General features: G+C 38.0%; 2 protein-coding genes across 6 annotated transcripts in view; one reads left to right on the top strand and one right to left on the bottom strand.

The window, feature by feature from the left end:
- Nucleotides 1-4,236: 4,236 nt before the first annotated feature.
- Nucleotides 4,237-16,621, bottom strand: LACC1 (laccase domain containing 1). Of its 2 annotated transcripts, none has more exons than XM_059143828.1 (7): nt 16,484-16,621; nt 14,240-14,855; nt 13,429-13,610; nt 12,532-12,697; nt 9,233-9,458; nt 7,786-7,946; nt 4,237-6,775 (listed from the first exon to the last, which is right to left on the bottom strand). In XM_059143828.1, exons 2-6 carry the CDS (start codon nt 14,799-14,801, stop codon nt 7,787-7,789), a joined length of 1,296 nt encoding a protein of 431 aa, XP_058999811.1. In that variant the 5' UTR covers nt 14,802-14,855; nt 16,484-16,621; the 3' UTR covers nt 4,237-6,775; nt 7,786. The 2 variants fall into 2 exon arrangements, with proteins under 2 accessions (XP_058999811.1, XP_058999812.1); XM_059143829.1 differs by having other exon boundaries at nt 13,429-13,607.
- CCDC122 (coiled-coil domain containing 122) overlaps nt 16,117-17,250 on the top strand; it is a 43,267-nt gene continuing 42,133 nt past the window's right edge. For 3 of the 4 annotated variants that reach the window (XM_059143823.1, XM_059143824.1, XM_059143825.1), the window contains exon 1: nt 16,117-16,771. In XM_059143823.1, coding sequence (XP_058999806.1) covers nt 16,267-16,771 — 505 coding nt within the window. In that variant the 5' untranslated portion in view covers nt 16,117-16,266. The remainder of the gene's footprint in view (nt 16,772-17,250) is intronic. The other variant, XM_059143826.1, reaches the window with a different exon arrangement.

The following is a 17,250-nucleotide window of genomic DNA, read 5'->3' as shown; positions in this document are numbered from 1 at the left end:
TGCACAGGATGCTAGTGAGGAAAATGTTCTAGAAGAGATAACCACTTGTCTGAGCCTTAAAGAATGGTGTGTTATTCAGGAAAAATGAGTTTGAGAACTATGCACACAGAGCCAGCAGTAGGTACAAAGCCAGGAGGCAAGAGAAATCACTACTATGAAAGATAATGGTAAGACCTGCTGTGAGCCCAATGACATGGCAAAAAAAAAAAAGAAAAGAAAAAATTCGTGTTTAGATATAGCAAAATTTTGTTATATGGTAGAAAGTAGACCCTTGAACATTAACATGGCCCCTTACTCTGCCTAATGGAACAAAAACTACTGAGCTTCTTCTATATATGACCTGGCACGCTACTCACTGAATATATACTTCATTGACAACTGAATTTTGTTCATATCTCCCTAAAAAACTAGGGGGACACCTGAGTGAACTTAGATGTTTATATCATATGTCCTTGGTGCTACTTGTTTTCTAACTTAGTAGAAAACCTAAGTGAAAGTAACCTTAAACTTAATTTGACTTCTAGTCAATCTTTGAATGCAAACCAACCTTTGTGGTCTGACCTAGCTTTATGTATATTCTAGGAAATGGAAAAACAACAACAACAACAACAACAAAAGTAGAATGGCTGGAATATGATATAGACTGGGGAGTGGTGGAAGCTGAAAAGGTAAGCAGGGGTAAGATCATAATAGCACTTTAAAAAGTCAAAAGTCTTTATCTTGGAGACAGTGGAAGAGCCATAAAATAATTCAGAGGGATGTAATGTGACCAGATTTGGATTTTAGAACAATCAATAATAGCAGTAAAAGTAGGGATTAAATGAAGGCCTAGTTAGAAGCCTGCTCAAATGATGCATATGAGACACGATGATCTATTTGGCAGTTGTGATAGAGACAGAGGAACAGATGATAGATTTACAAAGGAAGAAGCATAGAAAAAGAAGAGGTAAAGGAAAAGTAATATTCCCCTTTCCTTTACCTTATTTTAGAGAAAAACTCTAAGATATTTGGATGGGCTACTTCATGGAAAATTATTTCATTCTCTGACACAGAACAGGAGAGGGGAACAAATTTTGGAGGGAAAATGGTAAGCTGGAGTATATTGTTTTGAGGAATGCGTAGGATATGTCCAATAAGGAACTTTATATCTGAGTCTGAGTATATATTTGAAAGTATAAAATTCAAAGAATTAAGTTACCTTATGAATATGAAACATCAATTATGAAAACCAGGATGGAGGCCCCTGGGTGGCTCAGTGGGTTAAAGCCTCTGTCTTTGGCTCAAGTCATGATCTCGGGGTCCTGGGATCAAGCCCCACATCGGGCTTTCTGCTCAGCAGGGAGCCTGCTTCCCCCTCTCTCTGCCTGCCTCTCTGCCTACTTGTGATCTCTCTCTGTCAAATAAATAAATTAAATCTTTATTTTTTTTAAAGATTTTATTTATTTGACAGAGAGAAATCACAAGTAGATGGAGAGGCAAGCAGAGAGAGAGAGAGAGGGAAGCAGGCTCCCTGCCGAGCAGAGAGCCCGATGCGGGACTCGATCCCAGGACACTGAGATCATGACCTGAGCCGAAGGCAGCGGTTTAACCCACTGAGCCACCCAGGCGCCCCATAAATTAAATCTTTTAAAAAAAAGAAGAAAAGAAAACCAGGATGATGGGGGATAAGAACATATAACTCAAAAAAAAAAAAAAAAAAAGAAAGAGAGAAAGAAAATATAACTGTAAAACATACTAAGGAAAGTAAAGGAATAGGAAAGTATGTGTAAGATATAAACTGAAGCAATGTGCAACACAAAACTAAGAATTAAGAAAATGGAGGACGTTAAAAACTCAAAACTCAATTGTTACCACAAACAAATCTATTTCTACAAATGTTTCTCATGAAATGAGAGTACTCTTTTTGTTGTTGTTGTTGTTGTTATTGTTGTAAAGAAATGTGACATTTTGAGCTGAAGAGTCTGCTGGAAATTTTAGTTGTTTAATAAAATACGTAACTGGACACCCCAGCCTTCTAAGAATTAAATAAAACAAAAAGCCTGCTCCAGATATAGAAAGGACATAGTTTACCACAGGCACTTGGTACAGGGACACAGGAAATACAGTGTAAGAATTTATTTCTCCATTTAAAAAAATGCATCTAAAGACAGTAGGAAAAATTTGTCTCCACATGGAGACATGGATTATCATGTGTCCAAACTAAATGTGTTAATCTATAGTACTGGTAGATTCTATTTCCTTCACTAAACAAAGATCTAGCACAGAATAATGTATTATTCGCAGCAACTGCCCCATCTCTGAAATCACAAGCTTAAAAACACTGCCTACAATGGAAACATAGGTGCTCTAGACTACAGTTCCCATAAACATACATAGTAAGCACATAAACCATGATTCCCACAATTTACAAAAATTTATAGAAAGAAATCTGTAATTTAACTGTATCCAATGTGTTTTTTGTGGATTTATATTTAGGGCAAAGAGGCTATGTATCCCATACAACACGTACATATTTCTTGCTTGCCATTTAGCATGAACACTCAGATCCACCCACACACACACAAACATATAGAAAACTGAGAAGGGCTTTCTTGAAAGTGCTGAACTTCTGTAGACTGGTGGCATTCTCCAAGAGTTCACATAAAAAGTAGGATGGATATATTGTAAGCATAACTTTAGAACAACCAAGTGAAAATGATATCAAATCCACTTTGGGATATAAAATAATGTAATTCATATGTAATTGACATCTTATCCTCCAGCTTTTGAATCCGTGGGTATTATTTATGTTCTTGTCATATACCACAGAATAAGTTTCTGAGAATTTTTCCCCCAAAAGATCTACTTACAGAAAAAGTATGGAGATTCTGAAGAAGTAAGATAGTTCCAGCTGGGTCAGGGCTCCTAAATCATTTTATATACTTGAACTAAAATTTGCATATAAAGTAGGAGCAATACATTCATTAAGTTTAAATGTCCCCCCTTTTTTTGGTATAAGTAAATACAGAGAATAGATTGGCTCAACCTTCAGTCAAGAAACAGAACAGAGCTACTTGTAGAAATACTGCCTCCTAGTGGAAAGATCACTTTTTAAATTTATTTTATAAAGCACTGGAATATAGCATATTTACTATGTCACTAGTGTCATAGTGTCACTATGTCACTAATGGCATAGTCACTATGCCATTATTCACAATTTAAAGTTACAATTCAATTTCAGCTTGATACTTAGTACCTCCAAAAGAATGTCATGAACTCTCATCTAATTTACAAACTTAGGGGCGCCTGGGTGGCTCAGTGGGTTAAGCCTCTGCCTTCGGCTCTGGTCATGATCCCAGGCCCCTGGGATCAAGTCTCGCATTGGGCTCTCTGCTCAGCAGGGAGCCTGCTTCTCCTCATCTCTCTCTCTGTCTGTCTCTCTGCCTATTTGTGATCTCTCTCTCTGTCAAATAAATAAATAAAATCTTTTAAAAAAAAGTTTAAAAAAAATAATTTAAAAACTTAATTCCTCTTCTTAATAAAATGACAACCAATAGTTCCTATGTGCAATTAGTAGTAGTGCTTAGAGTGAAAACAAAACTTACTAAAAATAAAAATTATCATTGTGGCTGTACCCTCAAAGTCCCAGAAATTCTTGAGAGTGACAGAGATCTTACAGAGTTAATAAGATATGATCATTTAACAACCTATTCATACTGTTTCTGAGTTACTGAATCAAGATTTTTTACTCAGTAAAACGGCAAGAAAACTTTTCGTTAAATACTGTGAAGCAGATAATCTAAAATCACAGATAATCAAACATAATTTTTATTTGGTTTTAGAATATTTTGGTACATAAAGTGAAATACAGACACCTAATACTTTTTTTTTTTAAGATTTTATTTACTTGAGAGAGAGAGAGAGCACACACGCAAGTGAGTGGGGGGCAGTGCAGAGGAAGACGACTCCCTGTTGAAGAGGGAACCCAACACAAGGCTCGATCTCAGGACCCTGGGGATCATGACCTGAGCAGAAGGCAGACACTTAACTGACTGAGCCACCCAGGCACCCCAGCCACCTAATACTCTTGTAAATTTGTAAACTTCAAACAAAATAATACACAGTGAAGAACTGGAAAATTATCATACTTTCTAAATGTGTGAAATTATTCTTTATCTTTATAATTATCATTAAACATAAAAGTTTTTTGCGTGAGTTTGAAATTATTGTCCTATGCTTTTTGTTTAATGCCTTCCATCAACTGGAAGAAATGAGGTATTTTATTTCAATTTTACACTGAGTTACGAATTGCATAGAAGAATTCAACTAAACAAGGTACCACGTTGTGACAACTTTACAACATAAATCACAGTATTGAAATTGCTGGTTTATTGACTGCCACCTTGTACTAGATATTAAACATGTGAAAGATAACAACTGGATTTTTTTTGACCTACCCTAGTATCTCAACAGAATTTTGGTTGAATGGATTATATTAACAAGAAGTTGAAAAAAAATCAACTTAGATATCTCTGATTAACTGTAAAATCTGAAATGAGATTTCAAGTCACAAGATGTGGGGTCAAATCTTATTTTACCACAAATTATATGATTTTAAGCTCCACCTCAATGAGACTCAGTTTTCTCATCTGAATAAAGAGAGGTACAACTGACCAATGTATTTCAGAGTAGCTACAAAGGTAAAATGAAGTAATGTATGTAAAAGTCCTTTGTAAATACCTAACAAATGTAATTTTCCATTATGCTACTGCATGTACAGTTAGGACCACGTGTATAAAATAAGAAAAATTTTTAAGATGCAATATAACTAACTACTCATATTAAAAATACATGTCATATATTACATGACACACCATTTTCTCCCAAGTGAAAACAGCGTGACTTCTCTCTTCAGCCTACAAATATACTTACAAGTACTGGTCAAAAAAGAAAGAAAAAAAAAATCCCTTCCTTCGAGACACAGCTCCCAGTGCTTTATTTTCTCTGCTAAATACTTTTAAAGAAGAGTGGACATCTATGCATATTCCTTCTCAATGCACTGAAATCGGACTCTGCCACCATTGCATGTAGAACAGCTTTGATATGGTTAATCCATTGGTTTCCTTCTCATTCTACATTTTATTCTATCTCTGAAAATTTCTTGTACCTTGTATCTCTGGAAATTCCAAGTACCTCTCACATTCATACTGGCTTCTTTATTCAAAATAAGTATACTCTGCTTTTTTCCCCTTATTTCTGATGATTCATCTTTTTTTTTTTTTTTTAAACTTGTTCAGCTTCTTGTTCTTCAAATGTACATGTTGTATGAGGTTTCACCCTTGAACGTCCTTTTTTCTCACTGTGTAGTTCTGCCTAGATGATTCAGCCTACTCCGGCAAACTTGGGCCTCATCTCTGCACAGCCAGCTTCTAAATCTGTATCTTTCTACCAGCTCCCACCAAGATGTGACGTCTGTATTTCTAGTCATTGACCAAATATATCCACTGGATATACTTCAGTCTGCATGTCAAACTCACTATTCTCCCTTTTCCCAAACATCTTCCTTCCGTTTGTTGCTGTTCTTGATAGACAACCAAGCAGAAAGCTTAGAGTCATCAGTAATTTCTCCCCTCCATAGCTGTCATCTTTGTTATCTATTAAGAGGATCTATGGGCTCTATGTCTGGTCCATCTTAATTTCCACTGCCTTCATTGTTTCTTTTTAAAAATATTTTGCCTCTTTTTTTTTGTTTGTTTGATCTTATTTTATTTATTTATTTTTTAAAATTAATTTTTTATTTTTTATAAACATATATTTTTATCCCCAGGGGCACAGGTGTGTGAATCACCAGGTTTACACACTTCACAGCACTCACCAAAGCACATACCCTCCCCAATGTCCATAATCCCACCCCCTTCTCCCAAACCCCCTCCCCCCAGCAACCCTCAGTTTGTTTTGTGAGATTAAGAGTCACTTATGGTTTGTCTCCCTCCCAATCCCATCTTGTTTCATTTATTCTTTTCCTACCCACTTAAGCCTCCATGTAAATACATCTTTCTGCTTTGGTCTCTCACAATTTAAATCCATCCTGTTACAAATGATGCTAAGGAAATAAAAACACTACCCTGTTTTTTGTGTTTATTCTTTACCTGGAAAATCAACCCTACACTCTTTGACATGGCATTTGAGACTAATCTCTTTCCAACCTGTTTTTCTAGTAACTTCTGCCTACACCCTTTTCTCTCTAGAACATGGTTTACACTTTCAATTTCATAGCCCTAGTTCATGGTATTCCCTCTATCTGTTACGGCTATTCTTCATTTATCAAAAGCCTGTGCATCTTTTGGGCCCATATGATACATCATATTCTCTATGGCACTTTCCATAACCTTCCTTCTTCTGTACTCTTCTGCTGCTATCAAAATTAAATTTAAGTATTATAAGTGTTTATCTCCTTCACTGCATTAGACTAAAGGTGAAAAGGTCTAACCCACTTTAATTCAGATATTCTTCATACAATGCCTGACAAATAGGGTATACCCAGTAAATACTGAACTGAACAGCCCTATTACTGATTTATATAACAAACAGAACAAACCTAAAGAATAATCTTCATCTAGATTTTGCTGGAATCAAATGAAACTCATTTGGCTTTGGATTAATACTGAAAATATACCTAAAAGATGAATTATCCATTTAATCCATCGGTTTTAAGTAAATCAAACAGCTAAATTTCCCTCTTGTAGTCAGTTGAGAAGGAGGCAGGAAACAGTTGCATAAAAATCCAGTCAAGTATCTGTAAAAATACATAGAAAAGAAATGTAAGACACTTACTAGTGCTATTACAATATCCAGATAAGGATCATTAGGTCTGCTAAAGTCTTTTGTATATTAAAGAGTTAAAGACATCGTGAAGCTTAAAAATAACATTACTTAAGTTAAGAGTAAACTTAAAGAAAAGTAGATATATGCTAAAGGGTCAGCACTAACTCACTGTCATGAAATATTTTTGTATAACTCTTTAAAAAATCTGAAATAAATACTAATTTAATGAAATTATACTCAGTTTTACTCTAAGACTATAGATCATGTATCAGCAAATTATAGCCTGTAGGCCAAACCTGCCTGGCCCCACATCTGTTTTTTAAAAATAAAGTTTTACTGAAACACGGTCATACTCATTTTGTGTTGTTACTGTCTGCTTTTGCTCTACAATGGCAAAGCTAAGTAGTTTGAGACGGAGACTGTATGTACCACAAAGCCTAAAAATATTTACTATCTCACCTTTAAAGAAATTTGGCCAACCCCTGCTACAGATAATCAGTTGCAAATCTAGTTGAAAACCATGTCAGTTTGATATGTGAGGACTTTTTATTATTCTAGAATTTAGAATCTTTATGCAAAGATTTCTTCTCAAAAATCAAAAGAATAAAAAATAAAGTTTTAAAGATGTTATGATAGGAAATATACTGATATCAAGTACATAGGAGATAAATGGTATACATGCAGGATTTTTAAAATAAATTATTTTATTTGTATATTTATATGGTGGCCTGTTTACTTAAGTAGGAAAAGGAGCAGCTATTCTTTATATTAGAGTATGTCCCTAAAAATTAACTCTTCTAAAAAAAAAAAAAAATTAACTCTTCTACCTCTACTGTCTCACTAAAAATAGAAACTTAATTCTTCCTACAAGAATAAAGGGACAAAGTTAAATATAATCAATTATTTTTTAAAATGAGGGGAAGGAAAGCTGGAAAGAGGAGAAAGAAAAGAGGTAAAGGAAGAGGAAGAACCCGCTGTTACCTCATTCTCTAATTGATATGAAGCCAATCTGTGTACCAAAATTAAGGCCATCTCGGACATGGGAGAAAAACTTGTCAGGATGGCAGGACGTACAGAGGTCAAGATCTTGGTTCAGGTCTTGAATATTCTGTGGTAGAATTCCTCCCTGTTCTAGAAGAATCCTTAGGATAAAGATTTTTCAAAGATACCAAGTGTTTATTTTACCTAGCCAAAGCAGTAAAAAATACATACATATGAATATTGGTGTAAAAGAATTCTGGGAAAGATTTGCTTGGAACAATGAAATTGGTTTTCAGATACAAAACATGAACAAGTCAGGAATTTGGAAGATTTTATAACCATTAATCACTTAAGTTTACATACGAACTATAAAACTTTCTATATTGTCCTGCAGACATGACCTGGGTCCAGAATTTTATAAACAAAATCAAGTACTTATTTAGAAGAAACATCTAAAGTTACAAGGATATTTGTAGACAAGATTCACCTGATTCAGACAGAGATGCTTTTTGGTCTTTTGGCCCTCCCACCTCTTGTCCTCCTATTAACAGATTTTCACAGAGAAATTGCTTCTCCATAAATACTTTACAATATGAAATATGAATATTAATTAGTGATTTTAATTCCACAAGTCACATTTTAACAATCAATTTCAATCCTTTCTATATGCTAAATGAGGCAGAATCTGTGCAACGTTTTGTTGACTAGAATAGAAACACAATTAAAATCAGACAATTTTCTTTTTTAAAAATAACAAATAATGGCTTTTAATAGCAAAACTTCATAATTCAAAATTGAAAGGGACCATAGAAAGCTTGAGAGTGACTATGTGCTTATATTATCTAACACTTTTGCTAAGAAATATATTCCTCTAGCTAAAGAATAAAGATAATTTTAAAATATCATCTTCCTGGGGCGCCTGGGTGGCTCAGTGGGTTAAAGCCTCTGCCTTCGGCTCAGGTCATGATCCCAGGGTCCTGGGATCGAGCCCAATTTTCTCTTGCTCAGCGGGGAGCCTGCTTCTACCTCTCTCTCTGCCTGCCTCTGTGTCTACTTGTGATCTCTGTCTGTCAAATAAATAAATAAAATCTTTAAAATATCATCTTCCTGATAGTTTATTACATTACAGATTTCAGCTGAAGAAAGACTATGAAGCACATGACAACTTTTCTATATGAAGTTTAAGTATATCTCTCAAAACTCAAATAATAGCTTCCTGCACTTTTAAGTCAATAAGAGATAACAAGAAAATTTCTGTTAGTCAAACTTAAATGAGAATAGATTTAATAATCAAAATACGTTTTTGTATAAAATACGTATGTCAGCTACCTATTTATCTGCCACCTCAATTTTTCTTGGAGTTACTAATTGTTGTCTAAAATTATTTTCATTTTAGAAACAATAAGCAATAACTAAACTTGCAGTTTTGGAATGAAATCAAACATACCTGGTGGCTTTACGAATGTCAATGTAAGGATTTGGTGAATCAAATAACCGTACACATTCAGGATCAAGATTATGAAATTCCTTTGCTGATTCCTTTGGCAGAGTAAAACAGCAAGGTCCTACTGAAGGTCCCAGTACAACAATAATGTCTTCCAAATTACACCCATATTCTGTGATCATAGCATTCACTGTAGCCATAGCAACACCTAGCAAAGTACCCCTCCAACCTGGTAAATAGGAAGAAAAAGAGATAAGGGAAGTTGAAACATAGCATTTCACCTTAATTTATCTCTAACTTAAAAATGAGCAGAGTTAGTTTGCATATTTTTCAAAGTCCAGAAATAGCAATGAATCACAAGATCAATTAATTAAGCTAAATAACCAATTAACAAAAACACCGGTTTTTATTTTTCTTATTTTTTAAAAGATTTTATTTATTTATTCATTTGAGAGAGAGAGAGAGAGAGAGAGAGAGCAGAGTGGAGAGGAGAGGGAGAAGCAGAACCTTGGGATCATGACCTGAGCCTAAGGCAGACATTTAACTGACTGAGCCACTCAGACACCCCTAAAACACTGGTTTTTAAATGAGGTACACTATGCAAACCACCTGACATGGGAGAAATATGTAATGGGAGGTCCCTTCCGCTTCCTTTAAAAATATTCTATACTTTCAGTTTCCAGTGGGATTATACCTTATAAGTCTTCTCTCTCTCCTTCACTTTTTTTAGACACTTTTTTTAAACTTGGGGGGAGGAAATATACATATCATTAAATTTACCATTTTAACTCCTTTTAAGTGTATACTTCAGTAGTGTTAAATATATTCACATTGTTGTGCAACCAAGTTCTATAACTTTGTCATCTTGCAAAACGGAAACTCATTAAATAACAATTCCCCATCACCACTTTGCCCCAGCCCATGGTACCCACCATTCCACTGTGTCTATGAATTTGACTACTTTAGATACCTCATGTAAGTGGAATCTTACAGTATCTCTTGTGACTGACTTCCTACATTTAACATAATGTCCTCAAAGTCCTCATTCAGGTGTAAGGATTTCCTTCCTTTCCAATGCTAAATAATATTCCACTGTATGCATTTATCACATTTTGCTTATCCATTCATCCATCTATGGAAACTTGTATTGCTTCCACCTCTTTGCTATTATGGATAACTCTGCTATATGCACAGGTGTGCTTTTGTTCTTTTGGATATATACCCAGAAGTAGAACTGCTGAATCATATGGTAATTGTATTTTAAAATTTTTGAGGAACCACCATACTATTTTTTATAGCAGCTGCACCATTTTACATTCCCACCAATTGTGCATCAGAGTTCTAATTCTTCCACATCTTCACCATTTGCTATTTTCTTTTTATTTCTTTTTTTAATATTAGCTATCCTAATGGGTTAGGTGATATCTCATTATAGTTGTGATGCGCATTTTCCTAATTATTAGTGGCATTAAGCATTTTTTCATCACTTGCTTGTTGGCCATTTGCTTATCATGTTTGGAAAAATGTCTGTTCAGGCCCTATGCCCATTTTTAACTGGGTTATTGATTTTTTTGTTGAGTTGTAGATTCTTTATATATTCTGGACATAAACTCCTTATCAGATATATGAATTGCAAGTATTTTCTTCCATTCCATGGGCTGCCTTTTAACTTTGTTGTCTGTGTCCTTTGATGCAGTTTATTAGTTTTGATGAATTTCAATTTATCTGTCTCTACTCTTGTTTCTTGTGCTTTTGGTTTTATAGATTTAGCTCTTACATTTAGGTCTTTAACCTGTTTTGAGTTAATTTTTATATACAATGTAAGATAAATATCTAACATCACTCTTTTGAATGTAAATATCCACTTTTCTCAGTACTATTTGTCGAAGAGACTGTCCTTTCCCCACTGTATAGTCCAGGTACCTTTTTAAAAACCTTTTGATCATATATGCAAGGGTTTATTTCTGGGTTCTTTTTTTATATATTTTTATAACAAGTTTTAAAATCAGAAAATGTCAGACTTTTAACTTTATTTAAGAGTGTTTCATTTTGACAGCTTTAGTATATGTGCTGCTGAAGCAAGCACTCATTTTGACAGCTTTAATCTTTGATATTTAAAAATAATGTTTCAAAACCTAAGAAGTAACAAATAAGATTCTCTTTTTATATCCAAAATCGAAGACTCAAATAACTTTTTGACAATGTCAAATCATAAATGTGACTACTAGTCATCCAATCCCATAACTTTAGCTAGATCAGAAGAAAATATGCCACCTTCTTATTTTTTTGTCTAAAAAGCACAATAGATTTACAAGCAGAAAGAAATACCAAAGATCATCCCTCATTTTACAAAGCCATGGCCACAGGATAATCTAAATAGCACTTTAAAATACCTTCAGGGACGCCTGGGTGGCTCAGTTGGTTAAGATGCTGCCTTTGGCTCTGGTTATGATCCCAGGGTCCTGGGATCGAGTCCCACATCAGGCTCCTTGCTCAGCGGGGAGCCTGCTTCTCTCTCTGCCTCTGCCTGCCTCTCTGCCTGCTTGTGTTCTCCCGCTCTCTCTCTCTGACAAATAAATAAAATCTTTAAAAAAAAAAAATAAAATAAAATAAAATAAAATACCTTCAGAAAACAAAATTCCATAACCTTAACACAACAACAAAAATCCTTTGTTCTTTAGATAATATTTAAAGGCACTAGACTATAACATATTAAGCTAAATGCAGTTTTCTAAACATATCTTGCTTCTTACCTCCATACCTTTACATATATGCTGCTGCACCTTCATCCTCATGAATACCTTTCTCCAACATACCTTATCTTCTTGGTCCCCATTGCCTAGACTTTAAAAGTTCTCAACAAGAGCCAGTACCACTTCCTCTCCCTCTGAAGTGTTCTGAAAAGCATGGAGGTGCTTTTTGCTGTTGTTGTTGTTGTTATTACAACTGGGGTGCTACTGGCATTCGGAATTTTGAAAGCCAAGCAAACTACAATATAAGATTATCTTGCCCAAAATGTTAAAAGCAACCCTGCTGAGAAACCCTGGCACCTAGTCAAGTCCTGCAAATTCCTCCCAAATCAGTCAGGGTACTGCTTCCTTTGGGAATTCTACTCTGATTCATGTAATTTGACTTAAGTACTGCTTTTATTTGTTCCTATAATAAAAGTATGCTGGCTCTACTTCTATTTTATATTTAATAGCTGTAAAGTAATTAACTGTCTTTCCCACTAGAAAGAAATTATAACTTTTCCTATACTACAAAACTGGTAAAATCCTAAATGCTTAATTAAGTACACTTACCAGCGTGAGCAACACCACATGATTTTCTGACAGGATCAGCAAAAACAATTGGTATACAGTCAGCACCAAGAGCTGCTATTGTGACTCCCCTCTGATTTGTGGTGATTCCATCATAAGATTCAGGTTCCTTCCTTCCCATAATCCAGACGTCATTGGCATGATCAGTCTAATACCAAAGATGTGTGATAAAAATATTTTGAAAGTAGAATTTCTGATCCATAAGCTTTTTCTGAAAATACTCATTTTGTACGAAATTATATAACCAGTTTAATATTACTAGCAAGCATTAAAAACATCACTTCGATAGTAAAATACCAAATTTACTTGTCATTTAACTTTTGGCATTATAATCTCTATAAATTTTATTCAAAGGAAAACAGACTTGAACACTTAACAATTTAATACAGTCCATCACAAACATCTCCTATTAGAGATGGGTAAATATCTCCTTGCAGCAGTTTCGATAAAGTACTATTTATGAAAAGAAGTTAATTACCAAATTAAAGATATTCTTACTTTTCCTGACCCAAATAAAGCTAGAATTCTATAACAAACAAGATATCAATAGTGATCCTAGTTCCTCCTAATGTTAATTTAGAAAATAATGGCCTTTCTCTCGCACCATTCTGGAATCTTCTTTCTAAACCAAAAAGGGCAGTGGTACTATAAGAATTAACTGTACTTTTAGATGCAAGAAGCTTCCCGTGAAATATATCTATGAAGAACTGATTTTTAGGCTCTAGTGTATAGATCCAAGAAAAACAACCATATCATTATCCTAAAATTTTAGATAAAATACCAGATGCAAAAGTTAAATAGCTTGTTTAAAGTCCATGTAGTCATTAGCACCGTCAAGAATATATTTTAGATCGTCCAAAACATGAAACAAAATTTTACCTTTATTCGGTAAAATTTCTCCACATTAAATCCTACAGCATTTCCCAACCTACGCAGATTTTCTTGAACAACGACCTTGGGATCTCTCCTTTTGGAACTACTGAAGAGATTGAATGAGCTAAGAGTTGGGATGTAGGATATTCCACCTGTTCTTGTAGTAAATCCGTGTAAGAAAATATCTGCTGAATAGAAGTAACGAAAGTAAAAATATGCTATACAAAAGACTATAAAATGCTCAAGCCCAGTGTCTCAGCAAGACTCTCCCTGATCACCTCAAGCTGCATGTTTTTCTAGCTTCCAATTTCTTCAGCACTGTGTACCTCATGTGTTCTGTTATATATGGCTTTATGTTTGCTTTACCTTCCCCATGGGATTATTGCTCTTCAAAGAGTATCTTCTGTCCCATTTGTCTTTGTTATTCCTAACAGCATATAGCCCAAAGTAAATATCATTTAACCAAGAAGTAAGATTCACATTTTAAAATTTCATTCTTCTGTGAACGTGCCAATGAGTTAAAGTATCAGAATTTCTAAATAGGAGATGCTTAGGGTCATAAATCTCATTTTAAAGGAAGGCTGGGGAATTTGTCTTAAAACAATTTGCATAAAGCAAATTTATTTGTTAAGGGTGGCATTGAAGGGACTATCCCTTGGTATCCCTTGACATCCCTCACACTCCCACGTTGCAACTGATGTCAGTGAATAATAAACCTATAGTCTATGAAAGAAAGGAGGAGGAAAAAGGTGAACAACCTCTAAAGAAAGACTAGTTTTTCATGTATACAGCAGAAACAACAGAGTGTTTAACACACCTGAGATTAAAGGAGATGTGATAATGGTTAACTCTCCTCTCAGTGCTGGCAGGCTTCTCAAATATGTTTGAATTTCATTCTGGATTGCTTCTACTTCTTGAGCTGTGATCATGTTTATTTCAGTGGATTGTTTCAAAGGATCTCCCCTCGAAGTCACCTGTAAGTCTTCAAACTCAAAACTGTAAACATCGGTGAAGAGCTGATCAATAAAAGCCTTCAGTAATGTCTTCCGGTGCGTGGGTACAATTACTTTAATGCTGGTCAAATTTTTTTCATCAATTTTTTGCTTAATAGTATACAAAGAGGCAGCCATACTAGGATTGCTAACAGTCTCAAATCCTCTCAAGAGAGTTGATAATCCATTGCTTGCTTCTAATTCACAGTGATTATGTGCACCATCCCTTTCACAGCTGATGTTACTGCAACATATTATACAAAGAAACTTGGCTTTGGCAGCATGGTGGTATCTGACAGCATTCAATGTCTTTAGTAATGCCTGATGACTGTTTTTCTGAGAGTTAAATTTCAAACCAAAGAAATCAACCAACACTGCTTCTGCCATCCTTCAGGAGGGTACAAGGCCCTTCAAAGATTTCTGTGCCTCCTAAGAAATCACCTACAAAGAAAAATTAGTCTAAGAATGCAAAATTATATCAACCTTCTCATAGTTACAAGTTTGTACCTATGTTTAAAAAAAAAAAAAGTTTTACCGATCTAAAAACATAAAAAAATAGATATAGATGACTCCAAGAAAAGCTAGTCCATTATTTGTCCTAACAGAACCATGAACATGGAACCATTTGTGAAAGTGATTTGTACATCTTTCCAGTCGAGCAACAGTTCCTGTGTGTGTGTGTGTGTGTGTGTGTGTGTGTGTGTGATGTTTTTCCATACAGCAAATTTTAAGTAGGGAATTACTTAACTTAGACAAAGTCCTGCTTTTTAATTACAGGGTGTCAAATTATGGTATATGTGTATCATTAATCCTGACATGACAGGCATGTTAGTTCACACCCCTTCATATGAAATATCGGGGCCTTCAATAGGTTAATGGAGCCACATCTAAAATTTACGGGTTTTTTAAAAAACTTTTTTGGGCGCCTGGGTGGCTCAGTGGGTTAAGCCGCTGCCTTCGGCTCAGGTCATGATCTCAGGGTCCTGGGATTGAGTCCCGCATCGGGCTCTCTGCTCAGCAGGGAGCCTGCTTCCTCCTCTCTCTCTGCCTGCCTCTCTGCCTACTTGTGTTCTGTCAAATAAATAAAAATAAAAAAAATCTTTAAAAAAAAAACTTTTTAAATTTATTTTCAGCATAACAGTATTTCTTATTTTTGCATCACACCCAGTGCTCCATGCAATCCGTGCCCTCTCTAATACCCACCACCTGGTTCCCCCAACCTCCTACACCCCCCCCCCCGCCACTTCAAACCCCTCAGATTGTTTTTCAGAATCCATAGTCTCTCATGGTTCACTTCCCCTTCCAATTTCCCCCAACTCCGTTCTCCTAACTCCCCTTGTCCTCCATGCTATTTGTTATGCTCCACAAATAAATGAAACCATATGATACTTGACTCTCTGCTTGACTTATTTCACTCAGCATAATCTGTAAAAGCTGAAACGATTCTAGGATTTACACAGCACTCTAGGATTTGGAACAGACGTTACTGCCCACCTGCTTCCTTACTCCGTCCCTGGCCCCCGCCCGGCGCAGATCTTCTCCCCTCCCAGCCCAGAGAGTCGGTTTCTCTTCAGGAGCCGCCTTGGGTGGTGAACCCCGCCGCCCAGGGCTCTTTTCTCCTGCAGCCACTCCCAACCTCCACTCCGGACGGTACTGGGCTCCCACTGAAGTTCATCTCGCCAGGTTTGAAAAACACTGAGAGAAGCGAGGGGAGTGACAACCATCCTCCCTTCTGCCTTGGGAAATGCCACCAAAAGTATCTGTCCTCCTCCCGATCCCGTGCTTGGTCTCCACCAGCCCGGGCGCCTCCACCGCCTCCTCCCCGCCCCCTTGAGACTTTCTGACCCCACCGATGCCCAGCGCAGGCAGATTTCCCCGTCCCGCCTGTGGGCGCTCCGCCTCGGCTTGCACCCTCCAGGCTTCTGCAAGCTCGGAGACGCCCGGGCGCCGCCACCTCCCGACCCCCCACCTGGAGCCTGGACGGAACCCGGAAGCCACGACCTTGGCACCTGGAGTTCTAAGCCTGACCCGCGACTCCGCCGCTGCAGCGCCTGGACCACCTCACCCACCTCACCGCCGACCCACCACGGGCGCCCCGCCAGACGTGGGCACGACGGCTGGGGCCCAGCGGCTGCGGAGAACCGGGCTGCGCCAGGCCGGCGACCTGCAGGGAGGGGCGAGCGGAGAAGAGGGCTGGGTACGGAGAGGCGCCGGGGGAAAGCCCGAGAAGAGCCCAGCGCCGGCCCCCGCGGCCGCCTCAGCAGTTCCGGGTCAGCGCAGCCCGTCGAGACCGTCCTACGCCGCACGACTGAGGCAAGAGAAACAGGAACCAGAGCCCTCTAGCCGGAGCCAGCCGGGTCAGCTGCCGGGGCCGGGACTGCGGGCCGTGAGTGGAACTGGGCGGGAGGCCGACTGTGGCGTGGCGGCGGGCGGGCCCTTGAGTGGGGAGGGACTTCGGGCGTGCAGGTGAAGGGAGCGGGGTCCTGGTAGGCTTGCGGGCCCCTTAGGGGAGCGGGACGGCTGAGAGGCTGGCGCTCGGGTGAAGGGAGCCGGGCGGCTAGCAGGCTTGCGAGCCCCTCCAAGAGAGCCCCGCGGCTACGAGGCAGTCAGGCGGTGAGGGGAACAGGACTGCCGGCAGGTGGGCGGGACCGCGGGCAGGGGGGCGGGACCGCGGGCAGGGGGGCGGGACCGTGGGGGGGCGGACTGTGGGCGGGCCTATGAAGGGACCCGGCGTCTGGCGGTAGGCAGGCTGGTGCCGGGAGCAGGGCGGCGGAAAGGCGGGCGGGTTACGGGAGGGGGACAGCTGCCAGGCTGGCAGGCGGGCGAGGAGAGGGGG

Source organism: Mustela lutreola, chromosome 13 (genome assembly GCF_030435805.1).
Source record: "Mustela lutreola isolate mMusLut2 chromosome 13, mMusLut2.pri, whole genome shotgun sequence".
Lineage (NCBI taxonomy): Eukaryota > Metazoa > Chordata > Mammalia > Carnivora > Mustelidae > Mustela > Mustela lutreola.
The sequence above is the reverse complement of the archived record's forward strand: the minus strand, read 5'-3'. Positions and strand labels throughout refer to the sequence as shown.

Bases quoted from the DNA above. Each gene is read 5' to 3' on its own strand.
- LACC1 (XM_059143828.1), bottom strand. From the start codon at position 14,801: ATGGCAGAAGCAGTGTTGGTTGATTTCTTTGGTTTGAAATTTAACTCT. The intron at 12,698-13,428 runs GTAAAATTTTGT...CTTTGGTATTAG, and splicing joins AGAAATTTTACCGAATAAAG to ACTGATCATGCCAATGACGT. The intron at 9,459-12,531 runs GTAAGTGTACTT...CCTATTTACCAG, and splicing joins ATGTGGTGTTGCTCACGCTG to GTTGGAGGGGTACTTTGCTA.